Here is a 23192-nt window from a genome sequence, read left to right on the forward strand (position 1 = left end):
ACTCCCTGGTCCTGAATGTGGTAACTGTGCCCCTGAAGGACCAGGTGCGCAGCCTGGGAGTCATTTTGGACTCACAGCTGCTGTCCATGGAGGCGCAGGTTAATTCTGTGTCTACCAGCTCCATCTGGTATGCAGGCTGTGGACCGTCTCGCCAGCTGTGGACCGCCCGTGGACCGTCTCGCCAGAGTGGTGCATGCTCTAGTTATCTCTCGCTTGGACTACTGCAATGCGCTCTATGTGGGGCTACCTTTGAAGGTGACCTGGAAACTACAACTAATCCAGAATGCGGCAGCTAGACTGGTGACTGGGGGCGGCCGCCGGGACCACATAACACCGGTCCTGAGAGATCTACATTGGCTCCCAGTACGTTTCCGAGCACAATTCAAAGTGTTGGTGCTGACCTTTAAAGCCCTAAACGGCCTCGGCCCAGTATACCTGAAGGAGTGTCTCCACCCCCATCGTTCTGCCCGGACTGAGGTCCAGTGCTGAGGGCCTTCTGGCGGTTCCCTCACTGCGAGAGGTGAGGTTACAGAGAACCAGACAGAGGGCCTTCTCAGTAGTGGCGCCCGCCCTGTGGAACGCCCTCCCATCAGGGGTCAAGGGAATAAACAACTACCTGACATTCAGAAAATACCTGAAGGCAGCCCTGTTTAGGGAAGTTTTTAATCTGTGACATTTTTATATATTTTAATATTTCTTGGAAGCCACCCAGAGTGGCTGGGGAAACCCAGCCAGATGGGCAGGGTACAAATAATAGATTATTATTATTATTATTATTATTAATCATCATCATCATCATCATCATTACTTCTAAGGCAGCCGGGAAAGAAATGTCAGACGAGAAAGCGATTTGGAGAGTGAAACCTAGAACAATAGTAAAGGAACAAGAAATAGAGAGATTGGAGTCAGAATCATAGAAGGGAAGTGACCACCAAGGGTTGTCTAGTCCAGGCATAGGCAAACTCGGCCCTCCAGAGAGCCAGTGTGGTGTAGTGGTTAAGATCGGTGGCTTTGTAATCTGGGGAACCGGGTTCGCGTCCCCACTCCTCCACATGCAGCTGCTGGGTGACCTTGGGCTAGTCACACTTCTCTGATGTCTCTCAGCCCCACTCACCTCACAGAGTGTTTGTTGTGGGGGAGGAAGGGAAAGGAGAACGTTAGCCGCTTTGAGACTCCTTCGGGTAGTGATAAAGCAGGATATCAAATCCAAACTCTTCTTCTTCTTCTTCTTCTCCAGATGTCTTGGGACTACAACTCCAATCATCCCTAGCAAACAGGACCACTGGTCAAGGATGATGGGAGTTGTAGTCCCCAAACATGTGGAGGGCTGAGTTTGCCTATGCCTGATCTAGTAGAACCCCCTGCCATGCAGGAATCTCAGCGAAAGCATCCCTGACAGATGGCCATCCAACCTCTGCTTAAAAACCTCCAAGGAAGGGGAGTCCACCACCTCAATTGAACCTCAACTACTGTCAGAAATGGGATGTTTAACCGGAATCTTCTTTCTTGTAAGGCAGTTCTTAAACCTGTGATGTTTAACACAGAAGAGGAGTCTCTCTTCCTGTTACCTTGTAGCGGCTGATGATGGAGGACATCTTAATTTTCAGACCCATCCCAGCTCCAAATTCCTGCAAGGTGGCTAAGGTCAGATCTAAATGTCCCACAGCCGAGAAAGAAAGGATCTGGATGATCTTCTGTGAAGTGGAACAGAAACAGAAAAGGGTCAGCTGGCCAGCCTTGTCAGGTCTCAGTGCTTTCTGGTTTTTATGTTTAGTTATGTTTTAAGAGATTTCTATACACTGTAATTTTTATTTTATTTTTGCAATTTCTATGTATGCTGCTGAGGAGCTTGGGGTGAGAAAGAGAATATAGATACAGATGAAATAAACAAAGAAATGAAATGCATACTAATCCCAGAGACAAAAACGGATGCCATGAGGTCGAGGCCAAACATTTTGGTGATGTCTTTATGGTTTTTTCAGACCACTTCCAGGTTTGGCGCCATGCGTGTGTGCATGATTGAGCATATGTTGGATGTGCCAAAAATGAGAGTTGCCTGTGTCATGAAATTCTACTCAATATTGATCCAGAGCAGAACTCCAACATATAGTTAGCAGAGTAAAAACTTAAACAGGTTGCAGGATTCCCAAAAAATAGAAGAAGAAGAAGAAGAAGAAGAAGAAGAAGAAGAAGAAGAAGAAGAAGAAGAAGAAGAAGAAGAAGAGTTTGGATTTCATATCCCGCTTCATCACTACCCAAAGGATCATAGAATCATAGAATCATAGAGTTGGAGGAGACCACAAGGGCCATCCAGTCGAACCCCCTGCCAAGCAGGAAACACCATCAAAGCATTCCTGACAGATGGCTGTCAAGCCTCCGCTTAAAGACCTCCAAAGAAGGAGACTCCACCACACTCCTTGCCAGCAAATTCCACTGTCCAACAGCTCTCACTGTCAGGAAGTTCTTCCTAATGTTTAGGTGGAATCTTCTTTCTTGTAGTTTGAATCCATTGCCCCGTGTCCGCTTCTCTGGAGCAGCAGAAAACAACCTTTCTCCCTCCTCTAGATGACATCCTTTTATATATTTGAACATGGCTATCATACCACCCCTTAACCTTCTCTTCTCCAGGCTAAACATACCCAGCTCCCTAAGCCGTTCCTCATAAGGCATCGTTTCCAGGCCTTTGACCATTTTGGTTGCCCTCCTCTGGACACCTTCCAGCTTGTCAGTATCCTTCTTGAACTGTGGTGCCCAGAACTGGACACAGTATTCCAGGTGAGGTCTGACCAGAGCGGAATACAGTGGTACTATTACTTCCCTTGCTATACTCCTATTGATGCAGCCCAGAATTGCATTGGCTTTTTAAGCTGCTGCATCACACTGTTGACTCAGGTCAAGTTTATGGTCTACCAAGGTTCCTAGATCCTTTTCACATTTATATACTTACTTATTTATAAGACTTTGGAGATCCCCAGGGTAAAAAAAAGGGGGGGGCACATTATCTACCTGGCCCGGGCCGCCGCCTGCAAGGGCCTGCTGAGAAGCAGGGTATGTAAGCAAAGAGACAAAGCAAAGAAATCACACCTGAAGCGTTCAGAAGTGCGGACAGTCCCACCAGCATCGTACCTCTCTCTCGAGCCGTTCCATATAGTTTGCATTTTCTATCAAGTGCTTCATCCGACTCTGAACAAAGGCTGGGTCTTCGCAACAGGTCAGGGCAATTCCCAGAGATTTATAGAGGAACCTCTGAAAGGGAAGAATAAGGAAAGGACAGGCCAGGTGTTGATGTCACTGATCACAGTAGGTGCGTCGTGGGAGAAGAACAAAGGAATCTGGGTTATGCTGGGTTATACCATTGGTCCATCTAGCTTAGTATTGTCTACATTACACGAGAGCCTGTGTGGTGTAGTGGTTAAGAGCGGTAGACTTGTAATCTGGTGAACCGGGTTCGCTTCCCCGCTCCTCCACATGCAGCTGCTGGGTGACCTTGGGCTAGTCACACTTCTCTGAAGTCTCTCAGCCCCACTCACCTCACAGAGTGTTTGTTGTGGGGCAGGAAGGGAAAGGAGAATGTTAGCCGCTTTGAGACTCCTTAGGGCAGTGGCATCGCAATGGGGGGCGGGGAGTGTTTTGCCCCAGGTGCCATGTCTGAGGGGTGACAAGAAGGCGCCCCATGGCGGCGCATGACGGTGCGAGCAGCCATCGCGCTGCCACAGCCACATGTGGAGGATCCTCCATTTATGGCTGCAGCCGCGAGCAGAGGATCCTGGCACCAGTGGCAAACTGCTATGTACAGCGCATGTGCGGCGTCGCATGAATGCGCCGTACGTAGTGATGCATGAGAGGCAGTGTGGTGTGTGGTTAAGAGTCCACTGCTCTTAACCACACACCACACTGCCTCTCATGTAATGACTAAGATAGATGGACCAATGGGCTTTTGGCTTGGCTAAGGAGGACTCTCCTATGGTTGGGCGATATATCGATCTATCTTCCAAAACTGGTTTGAAGTCCATATTGTGATATCAGTTTCCTAATTTTTGACCGGTAATATATCACGAATCATGATGTGGAGCCAGTGAAACCAGTCAATGCTTCTGTCGATTCCTGCAGCTCCTGCTAATTCTGCTGGCTCTGCAATCCCCCAGCGAATCATAAGAGTCTGGTGCCAGCAAAAGTTATAATGCGGGGAAAACCGTGAAGCCGGTCAGTGCCTCTACATAGCTCCATCCTTATTTCAGACATCCTGATGTGTCGCGATGTTTAGTTGGTGATATGTCATGATGCTGAAAACCAGATATTGCCCAACCCTAATCCAGACTTCATGCCTTTTGTTAATTAATTAGCAAAGGAACGAGGACAAATGCCTTTGGAGAGACACACACCCTTTCCGGGGACTGCTGGGCATAGCTTTCCATCTGACTTTCCAGTTCTCTGCTCAGATTCTGGGTCCAAGTGTTGTCATCAATGGTTTCCAGGGTTCTTCTCAGGAACTATGCGCAAAAAGCAAAAGCAGGAACAAAATATGTTGTCTACCATCACTTCCCAAATGTCCAGGAAAATCTGAACGTATGGCAACCAATGTAGGCAGTGCCGTTTTTGCCCATTTTACTCAAAAATAGCTCCAAAACATCCAATTTCTTTTTGCCAAAAAAAAAAAAAGCTCAACAACCTTTCTGTCTGGAATGGTAACCCTACATTTGCAAAGAAGGGAGGTGCACTTTTGAAAAACAGGGATGAGGAACCCCAGACCCTTGCGGGAGAAAATTCCCTTTGGGGGTTCAATTTTTGGGGCCTCACACCAGATTAGTCAGGCTTTTAATTCAGAAATGCAATCCCCCTCATGTAGGAAAAACACATCATTCGGCTGTTTATTGCGTGGCAATGTCCCTCCGTCCCCGAAGGAAATAATGACACTTGAGACATGATATAGGTTTAATGGGTGTAAAGGCCACAACTTTATTGGTTACAGATGTTGAGCAGTATTGGCTTAGGAATCGGACCCTAACTGACTATATCTGACCCCAACCCGTGTGTTGGAAGTCCGGGAAGGGTTAACCACCAGGAGGAACCCCAATGATGCGTATCTAGTGGAACTCCCCCTGTGATCACCGTTAGGGGCGTGCCTTGGGCCCTAACCTCCCTAGGCTTCGGACAGGGCCACGCCCCCAGAAACCTTTAACAGAATACCCTTCAAATGAGGGGCAGGTGATGGCGCTACCTCCCCTTCTCACCTCTATTGATGTTTTCTAATGCCTAACTGCCAAACCAAGAGTTGTGACATATTGCTACGAGGTAGGCGAAAAAAACCCCGTTGGCTAGCCCAAGTGGGGAAAAGTCCTACCAGGCCCCCCCAGCCAACCGAGGGGACCAACCAAAGTCCATAGCAAGGTCAAGAGCTAACCTAAAGGGTGAGTGGGTGGGTGAACCAATGTAGCTGGGGGGCCGGGTCGAAAGAGGGAGGATTCCCACCATCTTCTGCTAAAAGGGAAGCAGGGTACGCCCCCCCAGCCGACTGGATTGGTCAGCCTTCAGGCGATGCGGCGGGAATCCAGCCAATCGCACAGGGGCTGAGCTCTCAGGGCCCGCAACACCACCTCCTGCGGATGCGCGGAAGTGGTTTTCTCCAACCAACCACCTTCTCCGTCTCCAACACTTCACCTTCTCTTCCTCCAACCATAGTCCTTGAAAACAGTTACTCCAAGTCTTTAGGACTATACTTCCCATCATTCCTGAACATTGGTCATGCTTGGTCAAACTGCTGGGAACTGTGAGTCCAGCATCAAACTGAGCTGGTTGGACCAATGGTTTAACTCAAGAGCTTAAATCAGTGGTGGCCAAACTTGGCCCTCCAGCAGTTTTGGGACCACAAATCCCATCATCCCTAGCTAACAGGACCAGTGGTCAGGGGTGATGGGAATTGTAGTCCCAAAACAGCTGGAGGGCCAGGTTTGGCCATCACTGGCTTAAATGAAGGATAACCAGCCAGTATCTAGGCCTGTTGAGGGACCCAGGTGGCGCTGTGGGTTAAACCGCAGAGTCTAGGGCTTGCTGATCAGAAGGTCGGCAGTTCGAATCCCTGCCACGGGGTGAGCTCCCGTTGCTCGGTCCCAGCTCCTGCCCACCTAGCAGTTCGAAAGCACGTCAAAGTGCAAGTAGATAAATAGGGACCGCTGCAGCGGGAAGGTAAACGGTGTTTCCGTGTGCTGCTCTGGTTCGCCAGAAGCAGCTTAGTCATGCTGGCCACATGACCCGGAAGCTGTCTGCGGACAAACGCCGGCTCCCTCGGCCTATAGAGCGAGATGAGCGCCGCAACCCCAGAGTCGGACACGACTGGACCTGATGGTCAGGGGTCCCTTTACCTTTTTATCTAGGCCTGTTAAATCTTCAAACCTGCCTTACCACATCCCCACCTGTTGCAGGTGAAATCTCAGCACTTCCTTACCTGCAACAATTGTTTCTCCCATTCCTGGCTCCTGATCTCAGTACTTTCTATGAGAAAAAAGGGGGGGGATTGTGCCACTTGAGCTGAACACGAAACCACTGAATTAATAGCGAATTAACATCATATGATGTTACATAATGATGGTGACAGCAGTCACGAAATAAGAAGACACCTGCTTCTTGGGAGGAAAGCAATGACAAACCTAGACAGCATCTTAAAAAGCAGAGACATCACCTTGCTGACAAAGGTCCGTATAGTTAAAGCTATGGTTTTCCCAGTAGTGATGTATGGAAGTGAGAGCTGGACCATAAAGAGGGCTGATTGCCGAAGAATTGATGCTTTTGAATTATGGTGCTGGAGGAGACTCTTGAGAGTCCCATGGACTGCAAGAAGATCAAACCTATCCATTCTTAAAGAAATCAGCCCTGAGTGCTCCTTGGAAGGGCAGATCCTGAAGTTGAGGCTCCAGTACTTTGGCCACCTCATGAGAAGAGAAGACTCCCTAGAAAAGACCCTGATGTTGGGAAAGATGGAGGGCACAAGGAGAAGGGGACGACAGAGGATGAGATGGTTGGACAGTGTTCTCGAAGCGACTGGCATGAGTTTGGCCAAACTGCGGGAGGCAGTGAAGGATAGGCGTGCCTGGCGTGCTCTGGTCCATGGGGTCACGAAGAGTCGGACACGACTGAACGACTGAACAACAACAACATCATAATAAGAACATGGTAATCTGCTTGTTTTCTAAAATGTCCTTTGGGTGTCAACATTCCAGGCCATTTTGAGCTTTAAAGGTTAATACCAGCATTTGTTGCAAGTGCCACAAAATACCTATTCCACTATTGTAAAGACTTATTACAAGTCACTGGGTGACCTTGGGCCAGTCACTGCCTCTCCGCCAAACGTACCTCACAGGGCTGTTGAGAGGGTAAAATGGGAGCAGAGAACCATGCACTCCACCTTGAGAAGAAGGTGGTATACAAACACATTAGACAGGCAGATATGGCCACCTGACAGCCAGAAATTCAACATTACTCCCAGGCAAAAAAGAAAAGGGGGGTTGTGGTCCTGTCTATCTGGCCAGGGCGAAAGTGTTTCTCGGTGGCCACGCGCAAAGGAGGTTTACCTGTTTGTATCATCGCCTTGCTTAGGAAGGAATCCCAAAGGAATGGGATTTGCTTGGCCCACAGCTTGGTGATGGCCGTGTGGATGTTGCTGTGCAGGGCGTGTAAGAGTTGCAGCGCCCAGCTCCCTCTTTGGTTCGGATTGGACGCCAAGACCTGTCGGCAGGAGAGTGTGAGGGATGAGGGTGTTGCTTTTTCCACAGTGCTGCAACTGCTAGACAACCCCAGGCAGCCCAGACTTGCTTACACTCCTGGTTAGAACAAGCTTGTGGTTAGAATGCTCATAAATAAAGGCAGCTTGCAGCTGGAATATGGTTTATTTCAGGGCCGGCAAGGTTTACCTCGCGTGGGCCGGTTTACTCCAGCGGAGATCCCTCCGTGGGCCAGATTGTGGGTCAGGATTTCTACCATCTGTGCAGATGCGATTTCTGGCGCCGCAGAAGCAAGTCCCCACGCTGTGTTGCGCTGGTTTAGCGCAGCGCACAGGGACTCGCCGAGCAGGCGGCTCGGTTCAGGGGCTGCTTGTGGGCCGGTTAAACGACCCCCATGGGCTGCTTGTGGCCCATGGGCCTTAGGTTGCCGACCCCTGGTTTATTTGTAGGCTTCAGCAGGTATAGAACTCGTTTACATTTGTAACTGGGACAACTAGTCAAAACAAAATATAAAATAAAAAAATCCTTCCAGTAGCACCTTAGAGACCAACTAAGTTTGTTGGTCTCTAATTTAGTTGGTCTCTAAGGTGCTACTGGAATGATTTTTTTAATTTTTTAATTTTTTATTTTGTTTTGGCTATGGCAGACCAACATGGCTACCTACCTGTAACTGGGACAGCTAGTGGTCAGGATGTGTCTCTGTCCCTTTCATCAGTATGTTGATGCATAGGAACATAAACCAAATAAGTAATTGGGTAAACAAGGGAGAGGGGGGCCTTCAAAATCAAGAGTAATGGAAGATGTCAACAGGGGCAGGGAGTTTAGTGAGATAACTAGGCATTCAGGATAGGTTGTAAATTTCTGAGTATCCAGCCAGGAAAAGAGGGAGGAATAATGTGGCCAGGTTAAGAAAATATAAACTGCTTTGGACACCCGCTCTTGCAGGAACGTATTCAATAAACTCTTTGCTGCTTCACCCGTTTTGTTCGGATTGTATTTGAAGGAGCGGGATTAAGGGATTTAGGAGCCACTTCTTACATCTTACAGAGAGGAAGCACAAGGAAGGGCTCTGGAAACAGAATCTGAGCACTCGCCCCTCCATCTATGACTCACAGCAAACAGTTCATAGAATCACAGACTCCTGGAACTCTAGAGTTTGATGGGACCCCAAGAGTCATCTAGCCCAACCCCCTTGCAGTGCAGGAATCACAGCTAAGGTTGCAAAATTCATGGAAGCTTCAATTTAGGAGTTTGGGGCTCCAAAGTCACTATCCGGCACTAGACCTAACAAGTTTGTGCAGTACACAGTGCCAGATTTACGTATAAGCTAAACAAGCTATAGCTTGGGGCCCCACTTTCTTGGCTACCCCAAAAAATATACGTAAAGGTAAAGGTACCCCTGACCATAAAGTCCAGTCACAGACGACTCTGGGGTTGCACGCTTATCTCGCTCTGTAGGCTGAGGGAGCTGGCATTTGTCCGCAGACAGCTTCCGAGTCATGTGGCCAGGATGACTAAGCCGGTTCTGGCGAACCAGAGCAGCGCACAGAAACGCTGTTTACCTTCCCGCTGAAGTGGTACCCATTTATCTACTTGCACTTTGACGTGCTTTCGAACTGCTGAGTTGGCAGGAGCAAGGATCGAGCAACAGGAGCTCACCCCGTCGTGGGGATTCAAACCGCCGACCTTCTGATCAGCAAGCCCTAGGATCAGTGGTTTAACCCACAGCGCCCTTTATATGTCCAGCTGTCCTTTGTCAACAACAAATTGTCACTATTTTTTGTGTTGAATATATGCTATATGGTAATTTATGGACCTAATAGGTATCTAAAGCTATTTGCACATAACAAAATATGCATTTTATCAAAGTAATTGTTGAACTGTAATACAATTAAGAAGTATATTTTTGGGGTGGGATACAGGTGGAGCTGTACGCCTGCTCCCTCGGCCAGTAACGCGAGATGAGCGCCGCAACCCCAGAGTTGGACATGACTGGACCTAATGGTCAGGGGTCCCTTTACCTTTACCTTTACCTTCAGTAGCTTAGGGCCTCATCAAACCTAAATCTGGCCCTGGCAGTACACTTAAATTGAAGTTCCTATATTGATGATCAATAAATACCCTGGGGAAGGGGATCTGATATATTGAAATGCATCGCATATGCTTATTTTATTTTTCAAGGAAAAAAAACCCCTGCTTTTTTTTTACTCATTCCTCACCAGAAGCCTTGCTACCAATCCGTGAGCGCTTGGAAGGCCTACTGAAAAGAAAAACAAGAAGAAAATTCAGTACGCCAGGCTTGGAAGGAAGGTGTGGTTTTCTGCCGTTGGCTTCATCTATAACTCCCCCACTGGCCCACTGGTGGGAAGATAGTGGAGGGTGCCTCTTGGCATTGCCCTCCTTCAAGCACTTGGACCGGCCTTTGACAACCTCCTTCCACAAACCTCCTTTGCAAGAGCCAAGGAAGAGTGTCGCATCGTCCTCTCGGCCGAGGGCCATTTCTTTCAGGCATCTGCAGAGCGGGGTCAGAGTTGGGGTGTATGGAGCTGGTACAACGAAGAAGAGGAGCCTTGGCCACAGAGCCTGCAAAGAGGAGGGAGGGGCAATTGGGTTTTTTGCTCCGATTGGCACTGGGTTCAGTTTACTGGAACCATTGTGTGTATGGGCTCAGCTAGGGCTGAGATCGATATTCAGCAGCTGGGGTCAACGCCAGATTTAGGGTGGTTCCCCTGCACAGGATGCCAAGCAGAGGATGATAATAATAATAATAATAATACAGTGGAACCTTAGTTTCTGAACGTAATCCATTCCAGAAGACCGCTTGACTTCCGAAATGTTCAAAAACTGAAGATCAATGGGCTTGTTGCAAAGTCAATGGGGGGGGGGGAGAAACGTGCCTCAGAAGCTGTTCAACTTCCAAGCTGCGTTTGAAAACAGAAGCAATTACTTCCAGGTTTTTGGTGTTCGGGTTCTGAACTGAGGTTCCACTGTACCTATATTTATGTGGGTACCTACTCAAAGTAATGGCAAACCTAGACAGCATCTTAAAAAGCAGAGACATCACCTTGCCGACAAAGGTCTGCGTAGTTAAAGCTATGATTTTCCCAGTTGTGATGTATGGAAGTGAGAGCTGGACCATAAAGAAGGCTGATTGCTAAAGAATTGATGCTTTTGAATTATGGTGCTGGATGAGACTCTTGAGAGTCCCATGGACTACCAGAAGATCAAACCTATCCATCCTTAAAGAAATCAGCCCTGAGTGCTCACTGGAAGGACAGATCCTGAAGCTGAGGCTCCAAGACTTTGGCCACCTCATGAGAAGAGAAGACTCCCTGGAAAAGACCCTGATGTTGGGAAAGATGGAGGGCACAAGGAGAAGGGGACGACAGAGGACGAGATGGTTGGACAGTGTTCCTGAAGCTGCCAACATGAGTCTGACCAAACTGCAGGAGGCAGTGGAAGACAGGAGTGCCTGGCGTGCTCTGGTCCATGGGGTCATGAAGAGTCGGACACGACTAAACGACTGAACAACAACAACTCAAAGTAAGGCCCAGTGAGTACCAAAATGAATTGTTGTGAAAATAAGAATTTTTTTTGGTGGGCGAGGGCAGATTTTGTCCTTGCTTGGGACATCATATTACCAAAGTCTGCCTCTGTTGGGGTGGAGAAGCTCAGGCCTTGGGGTTCAAATCACACCCCTTCCCAGAAGCCACACCCTCCTGGAGTGATTTTTGTCACTTGCTTGCCCCGAAAGAGGATGGAGAGATCTGTTGGTGGTTCGTATACGCCTCTGTGCAATGCTCCGCCCACTTATGCCTTGGGCCCCGCCCACCACTGACGTGTGGCCCCCAGTAGGATCCTCGTAAGGTAATGTGGCCCTCAGACTGGATCTGTCAATTTCACTTTTCTCCATTTCTCATTGTTCCTTTCTTTTTTCAATAGATTTTATTAAAGTTTGAAAGAATATATGCAAAGGTTGATTTTAAGTATCCAATCACTTTTTAAAAAAATTAAAGAAAAAAGAAAATAATCTAAATAGAAACAAGGGGGGGGGTCCTCATTTTTTCCAGTCTTGAATTCAGTTCTCCACATTTTGCAATTTCTTTTAAAGTCCTCGTGAAAATTCATCAGCGTTTGGGTGTGAATTTCTCTTAATGAACACATTTTGTATGCAGTTTTGACAAATGTGCACATCTTTGCAAGCAATTTCCCCAAATGCATTTTTAAATGTTATTTTCACTAACACCTAACTGTCCTTTGGCAAACTTCCCCCTAACATGAGCATTTTGAAAGGATATGTGAGTTTTGGTTTGCACATTTCATCAGAAATAGCTAATTTGGTCGGTTAGCCCGGGGTAAATAAACTTTTCGAGTAGCACTTTCCCCCAGACCTTGTGGGGGGCTGGACTATATTTTGGAGGGGGAAAAAATGAGCGAATTCCTATGCCCCACAAATAACCCAGAGATGCATTTTAAATAAAAGCACACATTCTACTCATGTAAAAACACACTGATTCCTGGACCGTCCGCGGGCTGGATTTAGAAGGCGATTGGGCCACATCCGGCCCCGGGCCTTAGTTTGCCTACCCATGGGTTAGCCTTTACATGCAAACTGAACTGAATCTCTCCTCTGCGGTATGTGGCCAGGAGCTCTCATGGACAGACCTGTGCTGTGACCCAGGAGGGATCTTCTTCCGTGAAAAATCCATACGAATCACTCACTTTGCTCATCCCTTCCGCAGAGGTGTTCAAATTCTCCAAGACATCGATGCAGAGTTCCTGAATCCGTTCTTCTTTCTCCTTCTGCTTGACCGCAGGGTCTTTCCCAAGCTTTGGCAAGAAAGGCAAAGAGGAGAAGAGGCTTTTGGAGAAGGGGAACGGGAACCTTCCCAACGTTGTTGGCAGGGACAGCGTGTCCCGTTTCTCCACTTGAGGTGAAACAGGAAGCGCCGTCTTGCCCTGCCCTGTTGCTCAAAGCTGTCAAGTTTAGGATTTGAAAATAAGGGATCAGCAGCCTCACCTATCCCGGGGACAGTCACATGGCAGTGGTGGGCGGAGCCAGAAGCAAAATTGGGCGGCACTGGTGTGAATGCGCGCAGTAGGTTTACTGTATTTTGGAAACGCTGCCCGTGGGCTACGACGCCTGTAAGCACAGGAAATGGCTCCCGTTTGCTTTGAGGCTGCAAGGAGGCGAGGTCTTCCCAGTCCCTGGCCAGCAGGGGGAGGGAGAGGAGCTGCTTCCTTTGAAAAAACGGGAAATTAAAGGGATATAACAAATAAGGGATAGCAGCGGGAAACTGCTTGAAATAAGGCAGATTCCCGGGGAAAACGGGATACTTGACAGCACTGCTGTTGCTGCTGCCACCGCTTGCGACTGGCTGGGCACTGAGGAGTGGGCACCGGGAGAAATGGGGCTGGAGGCCGACTTAGAAGAAGGAATCAGTGATCTGGGGGAGCCTGTAGCAGCCAGGAGATGAGAGTCAGAGGCAGGAGAAGGTGAAGGATTGGAGAGTGAAGAACGAGTGCAAGATGTGGTCTGGCAGTCCAGGACTTCCACACCTCCTCCTCCTCCTGCTGCCCCCCCATCTCTCCTGATCCCAGGATCTCCCAGGATCAGGAGAGAATTGAAGAGGGAAGGAACAGAAGCAGGTGTAGTCTGCGCCTGCTTGCGCACAGCTCAGGTGAGGAGGATACATAAACTGAGGTTAATAATAATAATAAATTTTATTATTTATACCCCGCCCATCTGGCTGGGTTTCCCCAGCCACACACCGGGCGGATTACAACACCAAAAAAATTTGTAAAACATTCGGCATTAAAAGCTTCCCTAAATAGGGCTGCCTTCAGACGTCTTCTAAACGTCAGGTAGTTGTATATCTCCTTGACATCTGATGGGAGGGTGTTCCATAGAGAGGGCACCACCACCGAGAAGGCCCTCTGCTTGGTTCCCTGTAACTTTACTTCTCACAGTGAGGGAACTGCCAGAAGGCCCTCGGAGTCGGACCTCAGTTTTTGGGCAGGACGATGGGGCAAATATGGTATACTGGGCCGAGGCCGTTTAGGGCTTTAAAGGTCAGCACCAACACTTTGTGCTCGGAAACGTCCTGGGAGCCAATGTAGGTCTTTCAGGAATTTTCTTTCTTGTAGTTTGAATCCATTGCTCTGTGTCCGCTTCTCTGGAGCAGCAGAAAACAACCTTTCTCCATCCTCTATATGACATCCTTTGATATATTTGAACATGGCTATCATATCACCCCTTCACCTTCTCTTCTCCAGGCTAAACATACCCAGCTCCCTAAAACGTTCCTCATCAGGCATTGTTTCCAGGCCTTTGACCATTTTGGTTGCCCTCCTCTGGACACCTTCCAGCTTGTCAGTATCCTTCTTGAACTGTGGTGCCCAGAACTGGACACAAACATTTTAGCGGCTTGTTTCCTGACTTACTGGATGGCTGATGTGCACAGTGAACTGGCTGAAGATGTAGACAACCATCTCCCACACGGGACAGCCCTCGACGTTTTGAGAGCAAAGGAGCTCTTTAATGAAACGCAGGAGTGCTTTTCTCACCTGTGGCAGTAGGGAAAGCAAAGTCATGTCACCTTTCGAAAGGCGATACCCAGGGGTGTAGCAAGGGGGGGGCATAGGGGGCGGTCCACCCCATGTTCCATAATGGAGGGGGTGACAAATTATCAAGGAACAATTACTGCCCTACTAGGGCGGTTCATAAAAAAAAACTATTTTAAAAAAATGCCTGCTCCAAAGGTCTTATCTTACTATACAAGGGATTATATAGCTATATATGAAATTTCATGCATATCGGTTAATATTTTGTCCCTCCTCCACCAAAATAGCTGTTCACTTGGCTGTTTTCCTATGTCGTGAAGGCTGAAATTTCAGTTCAGTGGAGCACTTACTGTTCCCAACCCTAACCCTGTGGAAAGCCATCTAATTGGACTTCAATTTGATTTTGAGATGTTTTTAGAAGGTAATTTAAATATTGTTTGATTTTATACCAATGTTATGTATCTGATGTTAGCCACCCTGAGCCCGACTTTGGCTGGGGAGGGCGGGCTATAAATAAAAGATTTTTTATTATTACTTGTTATTATTCCTTTGTAAGAAAATATGAAAAATGTAAAACCATTTTTGCAGGGGGGGGGAATCAATGCTTCAGGTCTAGTTTTTGGGAACTCTGCATCATGTTTAGGTTTTTCCTTCCCCATGGGGGCGCAACAGAGTGATCCATTTAGTTTTATGGAGGAGGGTGCTATTGATGGTCTTACCCCTTCACGGTGGTCGTCCAGAAGACATTTCACGGCTTCCACAATTGGCTGTTTCTTATTTCTGCTCTCACACGCTAGAAGAGGCAGGAGATGCAGATCAGATTTCAGTGGGGCTCCAACATGGACATTTGTCAGCTCCATCTCAGACAAGCGCCCATGAAATGATGCGCCCTTCCTTGCAAAACCCACTCAGCCCATTCCCAGCTCTATCTGCCCAACTCAATGGTCCCAAACCGCATGCTGAACTGGAGCTAGGGGCATTGGATCATCAAGTTTGAAGGCATCTCAAGGGGCACCTGACCTCTTCCTGGTTCAGGCCATGGGCTACTTACAGTATCCTTGGTAAGTGGGGTTCTGGGTTCTGTCTGGAAAATACCTAGAGAAAGAGATCCTTAGGGACATCAGGAACATGGCTTCCACCAAGTCAGAACCAAAACAAAGGGGAAGGTGCCAACAGTGGTGGAGGAAGCCTCTCCACCACCTGGGGAGGTGGAGAGGAGGCACCCCCCTGGGGCGGGGCGTCACAACACATGTTGGCTGCACTACGCATGCCCGGAATTTCCGGGTATATGTAGCGCAGCTGGGCCGGCGCTGCTGCTCCCATGGCAAGCCAGCAAGCAAGCATCGGGTCGTGGGGCTGCCCCAGCCATGCTGCTTTATAGCTGGGGCAGCCCCACAAGCCGGCGAACGAGCGGCGGGTTGTGGGGCTGCCCCATCTGTCCGTAAAGAAGCACAGACGGGGTGTCGGGCAGCGGGGGAGTGTCACCCCCTCCCCTGGAACACGGGCCGCCCCGCCCCCTATGCCCCAACCTTCCTATGCCACTGGGTGCCAAGACCATAAGGAACAGCAGACAGCATCACAAGAACCCCAAAGCAACGAAAATGGTATCAAAACCATTTTAGAACAAGACTGCATGGAACGTGAACACATATTTCTTTTAAGCAGTGCATGCACACGAAAGCTCATACCAAGAACAAACTTAGCTGGTCTCTAAGGTGCTACTGGAAAGAATTTTTTATTTTGTTTTGAATAATAATAATGATTATGATAATGATTATGGTGAAACAATTACTGCAAATCATCTCCAGGATTGCATCCCAAATCACGCTTCATTAGAAGAAAATGTAGAACTTCTCTCTCACACATTTCCATTTTACAAACAGTCTTGTTTTCTTGCTTATAAATCAGTTTTTATAGCATTTTCAATGTTCTCGGCTTCCGGTGACTTTCACTCTTCCATTTTATACTGAGACAGATAATTGATCCATCTGTCTCAATACTGTCTACACTGACTTCCGGCGGCTCCTCAGGCAGGGGTAAATACCCGCCCCAACAGATGCCAGGGCTTGAACCTGGCAGGGGTTGGACCTGGAGGAAGCAACCTTCTGCAAAACTACTGAACTATAGCCCTTCCCCAGGTGCTCTGCTCCGCCATCAAACAATTTGTCCCATGATCTATGTGCCTTTCTCAGCTACGTTTTTGCACTGAATGGGGGAATTTCGGGGTTCTGGTAAAAACAAACAAACCGCAAAGCATATCATGCAAAACTGAAGCCTGACCAACCCTACATGGAAACGTTGTATAAATGCTAATGTTACTCTTCTATACACCTAAGCTGTGGATGCTGCTACTTACGGCCGTCATTGCCAATAATCATTTTTAGATGCACTAAGAACCCCACACGGATATATTCGGAGTCCTCCTTCATCTGAGCCTGCAAGAAGTCCAGAGCATCGACGGGACAGCAGCCGACTGCAAGGAAAGGAATGGCAAATTCGGACAAGTTGGACCTCCCATCATCCCTCTTATAGATCATCGTTATCATTATTTTGCAAGTGTGTATGTGTATTTCTCCATCTCCTGAGAAATCTCTATGTGGGACAAGAAGCTACAGTTAGAACTGGATATGGAACAACTGACTGGTTCAAAATTGGGAAAGGAGTACAACAAGGCTGTATATTGTCTCCCTGCTTATTTAACTTATATGCAGAATTCATCGTGCGAAAGGCTGGACTGGATGAATCCCAAACCGGAATTAAGATTGCTGGAAGAAATATCAACAAGCTCAGGTATGCTGATGACACAACCTTGATGGCAGAAAGTGAGGAGGAATTAAAGAACCTTTTCATGAGGCTGAAAGAGGAGAGCACAAAATATGGTCTGAAGCTCAACATCAAAAAAACTAAGATCATGGCCACTGGTCCCATCACCTCCTGGCAAATAGAAGGGGAAGAAATGGAGGCAGTGAGAGATTTCACTTTCTTGGGCTCCGTGATCACTGCAGATGGTGACAGCAGTCACGAAATTAGAAGACGCCTGCTTCTTGGGAGAAAAGCAATGACAAACCTAGACAGCATCTTAAAAAGCAAAAACATCACCTTGCCGACAAAGGTCCGTATAGTTAAAGCTATGGTTTTCCCAGTAGTAATGTACGGAAGTGAGAGCTGGACCATCAAGAAGGCTGATCGCCGAAGAATTGATGCTTTTGAATTATGGTGCTGGAGGAGACTCTTGAGAGTCCCATGGACTGCAAGAAGATCAAACCTATCCATTCTCAAAGAAATCAGCCCTGAGTGCTCACTAGAAGGACAGATCCTGAAGTTGAGGCTCCAGTACTTTGGCCACCTCATGAGAAGAGAAGACTCCTTAGAAAAGACTCTGATGTTTGGAAAGATGGAGGGCACAAGGAGAAGGGGACGGCAGAGGACGAGATGGTTGGACAGTGTTCTCGAAGCTACCAACATGAGTCTGACCAAACTGTGGGAGGCAGTGGAAGACAGGAGTGCCTGGTGTGCTCTGGTCCATGGGGTCATGGAGAGTTGGACACGACTAAACAACAACAGCATGTGTGGGTTTGATTCAGCTCATGTTTAAAAGCTAGCCGACCTAATTCACCATTTCCAAAACAAGATGAGAACACCAACACGTAGCGATCTTTTGCCCTTCACCCTTCTCTGAATTTTGCGATGCAGTTCTCCTGCCAAGCAGTGGGTACAAAAATGCATCTAACGCAGGGAAGTGTGCTCCAAAATGCACCTACTGGTGAAAATTAGATACACAAATGTATTTGGGGACATTGCTTTGTCAGGGTGTGTTATTAGGCCAAATTGTGAGCGCAAAAATATGTGTCCATTAGGAGAAATTTGAACTAAAATTGTGAATTTTTGTGAGCACTAGAATAGATGGGTGGGTGGATAGATGGATGGATAGATGGATAGATGGATGGATAGATGGATGGATAGATGGATGGATAGATGGATGGATGGATGGATGGATGGATGGATGGATGGATGTATAGATGGATTGATGGATGGATGGATAAATGGATGGATAGATAGATAGATAGATAGATAGATAGATAGATAGATAGATAGATCTGATGTGCAAATGTGGAGAAATGAAGAGTGGAAAATGAGAAACTGACAGAAACTACAACTGACAGATTCATCCAAGACCTAAGACCTGACATTTCTGAGGAAAACCAAGAAGGAAATGATATTTTCAGGTCTCTTGTCTGAGGATGTAGCAGCCGGAGCCCTCTCTTGTTGTAGGACTCCCATCAGTCCAACATGGCCTAGTGAATATCTGGGTTTTCCTGTTGAGTTTTTGTATCTTTATTTTAGACCTTGTGTGCTTCTTGTGGAAATTGCTGTTTGGTTGTGTATTTTTTTTTAATGTTTTATTTATTCTTTTGTTGCAATGTATTTTTTTTTCATGCTGCAAGCTTCCTTCAACTGTGGCTTCAACTGTGGAACGATGGCATACAAATGAAAGGGAGTGTGGATATTTAGGGGTGATGGGAGCTGGAGTCCGGCAACACCTGTTGGGTGCATTTATGGGGTGGGGGTGAGGGGCACAGGTTCTCTATTCCTACTCCGGTCCTTACCCAAGTGTGCAAAGGCTTCCATAAGGACATTCCGGTGATCCATGCAGAGCTCCCGGTGTTCAGAAGAGGACTGTAAGAGGAAAAAGGCTGTTGGCTTGAAGGAGCCATCTTTTCAGATCAGGAAAGGGCCAGTCATAGAATCATCGAGTTGGAAGAGACCACAAGGGCCATCCAGTCCAACCCCCTGACAAGCAGGAAACACCATCAAAGCATTCCTGACAGATGGCTGTCAAGCCTCCGCTTAAAGACCTCCAAAGAAGGAGACTCCACCACACTCCTTGGCAGCAAATTCCACTGTCCAACAGCTCTTACTGTCAGGAAGTTCTTCTTAATGTTTAGGTGAAATCTTCTTTCTTGTACAGTGGTGCCTCGCTAGACGAAAATAATTCGTTCTGCGAGTATTTTCATCTAGCAATTTTTTCGTCTAGCAAAGCACCAATGCAAATCGCGGTTTTTGCTAGATGAAAAAGAAAAAGAAAAGAAAAAAATTCGTCTTGCGAGGCAGCCCCATAGACTTTTTCGTCTTGCGGGGCAGCCTTCCGCTAGACGAATGCCTTCGTCTAGCGAGTTTTCCGTCTAGCGAGGCATTCGTCTAGCGGGGCACCACTGTAGTTTGAATCCATTGCCCCATGTCCGCTTCTCTGGAGCAGCAGAAAACAACCTTTCTCCCTCCTCTAGATGACATCCTGTCTGCGGGCTGGATTTAGAAGGCGATTGGGCAGGATCCAGCCCCCGGGCCTTAGTTTGGCTACCCATGGCTTAAATGGTCCCCAAACAGGCCAATTCAGCAATGCTTAAATACTAGTTCACATTAGGAAGATGCAGTTGGTCCATCTTGCTCAATATTGTGTGCACTGAGTGGCCGCATCTCTCCAGGGTTTCAGGCAGGGGTCTCTACTTGTCATCTTGGGGGATTGAACCCAAGACCTTCTGCACACCAAGCAGATGCTCTACCACTGAGCTGTGGCCTGAGATCTGCTTTTCAGTGCCAAGCTGAGGTCCTGAAAGAATACTAAGGACTAACAGAGAAGAATGCATGCCCTGGTCAGCAAACTTTTTCAGCAGGGGGCCAGTCCACTGTCCCTCAGACCTTGTGGGGGGCCGGACTATATTTTTTTTTGGGGGGGGGAATGAACAAATTCCTATGCCCCACAAATAACCCAGAGATGCATTTTCAATAAAAGGACACATTCTACTCACCCCCATCATTCAGCCCGGACACTGAGATCCAGCTCCGAGGGCCTTCTGGCGGTTCCCTCATTGCGAGAAGCGAAGTTACAGGGAACCAGGCAGAGGGCCTTCTCGGTGGTGGCGCCCGCCCTGTGGAACGCCCTCCCATCAGAGGTCAAGGAGATAAATAACTACCTGACATTCAGAAAATACCTGAAGGCAGCCCTTTTCAGGGAAGTTTTTAATGTGTAATATTTTTGTATCTGATTTTTGTTGGAAGCCGCCCAGAGTGGCTGGGGAAATCCAGCCAGATGGGCGGGGTACAAATAATAAATATTATTATTATTGTTATTATTATTATTGTTGTTGTTGTTGTTGTTGTTATTATTATTATTATTATTATTATTATTGTTATTATTATGTAAGCTACCAGATGACACAGGAACGATTCTCCTTCTTGGATCTGCCTTTCCGCTGTGAAGCGTTGGTGCTTGAACCTTTCCATTATCTTCTGTTGCCCTGAAGTACTGCGTGGGACAACCTGGAAGAGATCAAGATACATCGGTACCTCGCTTGCTTTGAAACCACCCCCAGCTTGCATTCCCAGCGCAGACTCAGGTGCTAATTTTACCACGTTGACTGAGAGGTTCCCAGTAGAGGGAGCTCTTGGGGTGTCAACCAACGGAATTGGAGGCCATGTCGACTCTTCTGGGATAAAATTGGCCCAAACCACCCAGGAGCTGCCCTTTGCACAAACGACAAGTGCACGGAGCACCAAGGTCATTTCCAAAGGTGACATGATTTAAAGTTTACAAAGGTCACTTGGGTCAGAAAAATCACCGGCTCCCTGATGTCTTACCTGCTTGAATACAAAATCACAAACTGCCTGGGATATCTTCTTTGGGATTGGGGGTTTGTACTCCTCGCAGACACCCAAAAAATTATTGAGCCTCTAAAAAGAAAAAAGAAAAAGAGTCGGTTCCTGCTCTTATAAACATCTATGACATGGCCCCAGTCAAATACAACATTCCTTGGAGTGGACACAAGCAGTGGGATGTTACTCTAGCCAGTATAGCTTCCTGTTACACCTGGCTGGAGCATCCTCCCCCCTGCGTGGGACCAGGGAGATGGGCGTGACTCTGGCTGACTCCATAAAAGATCCGAGTCACGCAGCCATCTTTGTATCTTGATGCCATGCTGTTCTCCTGCAGCCATTTTGATGCTGTTCTCTTAATGTATTTTGCTGTCCACTGGCTCTCAGCCAGCAGCACACGGGCTCAATCCCCATATGGGACAAACTCACACTTTGTTCTGTAACTACGAGCTGAAGTCTGCCTTCAGGGATCCTACTGTGAACTGAATGTGAGTAAACTTCTTGTTACTTTTCAGGAAAGATTCTTGTGTCTTTATTCTTTTAAGAGGGATCAAAGAGGACACCAGGAAGAATCCAATCTGATCAAGCCAGATTGGATTGCTTAACTGAGGAGATTCAAATGAATCTGCAAACTGGCTTCCTGCTGTATTGAGGGGAATCTGCTCTGCTACATGACTCACTAGGTGTGAGTGAAGGAAGGATAATATTTAATCAACATACACTCTCCTATTATCCTTAACATCCCCACAGGAATAGAATGTACATTTAGGGTTACCACAACCCAAGGATATTGCAGAGCTGGAAAGCGTTCAGAAAAGGGCAGCTTAAATGATCCAAGGGCTGGAGCAATTCTGCTCCAACAACTCAGTGGTAGAACATCTGCTTGGCATGCAGGATGTTGGGGACGGGCTGGGTGAGGAAGAGTGGTGGAAGCTATCCACCCAAGAGCCCCCCAGGGAAGGGACAGGAGAAGATGACTCAGAAGGATGGAGGTAGCTTTGGTTAAAAAACAACAACAGAGGCTTTTTGGTTATGTATTATAGGCCTTGAACTACCAAAAGAAAACAAAAGACTGTTTATGGACGCAACAAGAGCAGCAAGGATGCTTCTAGCCCAGAAACGGAAAGAAGAACCAACCAATCAGAGAAGAGATGCAGACCAAGCTGATGGAATATGCGGAAATGGCGAGACTGACGGGAAAGATCAGAAACCAGGAAGACCAAGTATTTTTTTAAAAGACTGGAATAATTTTTTAACATATTTCAGAGACCACTGTTGAAATCATTGGCAGGAATATAAGGACATTTGTAACGTAACATGAATTTTGAATACTATGATTATATAATAGATAATTACAGTATAAGATTATTATTATTATTATTATTAGAAATGGAACCCATGGAGGGAAGGAAGGAGGTCTGAAGGTTCGAAGGAACCTTTTTAAAAAAACTTTTGGAATTGTTATGTTTGTTGTGTACAACCTCTATGTAAAACCAATAAAAATTTATATATATATATATATATATATATATATATATATATATATATATATACACACACATACAAAATACAAGCTAAAGAAACAAAAGAAGATCACACACCTTATAACAATCTGATCCAATACAAACACGTCATGATAAAAAGACAACTTTAAAATAAACGACTTATATCAAATAATGCAATACTCAATAATCCATTAGGAGACAATAGTACACGAAAAAAAATAAACACCAGCAAATAATAAGAATTAAACAGAAGTTCGCTCTTAGCGATTACAATATATAATTTCTAAAATGTGATTGCTAAAAATAACAGTGAGTCACAGTGCAGAAAATAACACAAATTGAAAAGCAAAGACACACAACTTATAAAATTGGTTTTTAAGAAGAAATATATCGCTTTACTTTGGCAATGAGGAAAGAATCCAAAATCTTGCTGTCTCGGAGGACTTGCGGGATCTTCCTGATGACCTCATCTTGCTTCGCTCTGCAGCGGACCAGAGCTCCTAGCATGGGCCACTGAGCTTTCATCAAGGCTTCTTTCACCTGCAAAGGGCACACATGGAAAGGTTTTCCGTGGGGCTGAGTGCTGCTTTCACACCAGTGCAAAGGTTCTCCAGTGGGTGGTCTCAGACCAGATCAGGGAGCTCTTGGAGGAAAGTGATTTTCTAGACCCATACCATATGGGGTCTGGGCCCGATTTTGGCACAGATCCTGCTTTGCTCACGGTGTATGACAACCTATTTCAGGAGAGACATAGGGG

General features: G+C 46.9%; 1 protein-coding gene across 1 annotated transcript in view; it reads right to left on the reverse strand.

Annotated features, from left to right (window-relative positions):
* The window catches only part of LOC117060323 (maestro heat-like repeat-containing protein family member 2B), a 61962-nt gene extending 38991 nt beyond the window's left edge, over positions 1–22971 (reverse strand). Inside the window, exons 1-15 of the mRNA XM_033172541.1 lie at positions 22835–22971; positions 20916–21008; positions 20487–20597; positions 18887–18956; positions 16636–16752; positions 14999–15072; positions 14160–14282; positions 12438–12545; positions 10160–10298; positions 9935–9975; positions 7598–7719; positions 6443–6503; positions 4383–4490; positions 3127–3246; positions 1569–1694 (exon numbers count right to left, since the gene is read on the reverse strand). Coding sequence (XP_033028432.1) covers positions 1569–1694; positions 3127–3246; positions 4383–4490; positions 6443–6503; positions 7598–7719; positions 9935–9975; positions 10160–10298; positions 12438–12545; positions 14160–14282; positions 14999–15072; positions 16636–16752; positions 18887–18956; positions 20487–20597; positions 20916–21008; positions 22835–22960 — 1539 coding nt within the window. The 5' untranslated portion in view covers positions 22961–22971. The remainder of the gene's footprint in view (positions 1–1568; positions 1695–3126; positions 3247–4382; positions 4491–6442; positions 6504–7597; positions 7720–9934; positions 9976–10159; positions 10299–12437; positions 12546–14159; positions 14283–14998; positions 15073–16635; positions 16753–18886; positions 18957–20486; positions 20598–20915; positions 21009–22834) is intronic.
* Positions 22972–23192: the final 221 nt, after the last annotated feature.

Source organism: Lacerta agilis, chromosome 1 (genome assembly GCF_009819535.1).
Source record: "Lacerta agilis isolate rLacAgi1 chromosome 1, rLacAgi1.pri, whole genome shotgun sequence".
Classification (NCBI taxonomy): Eukaryota; Metazoa; Chordata; class Lepidosauria; order Squamata; family Lacertidae; genus Lacerta; species Lacerta agilis.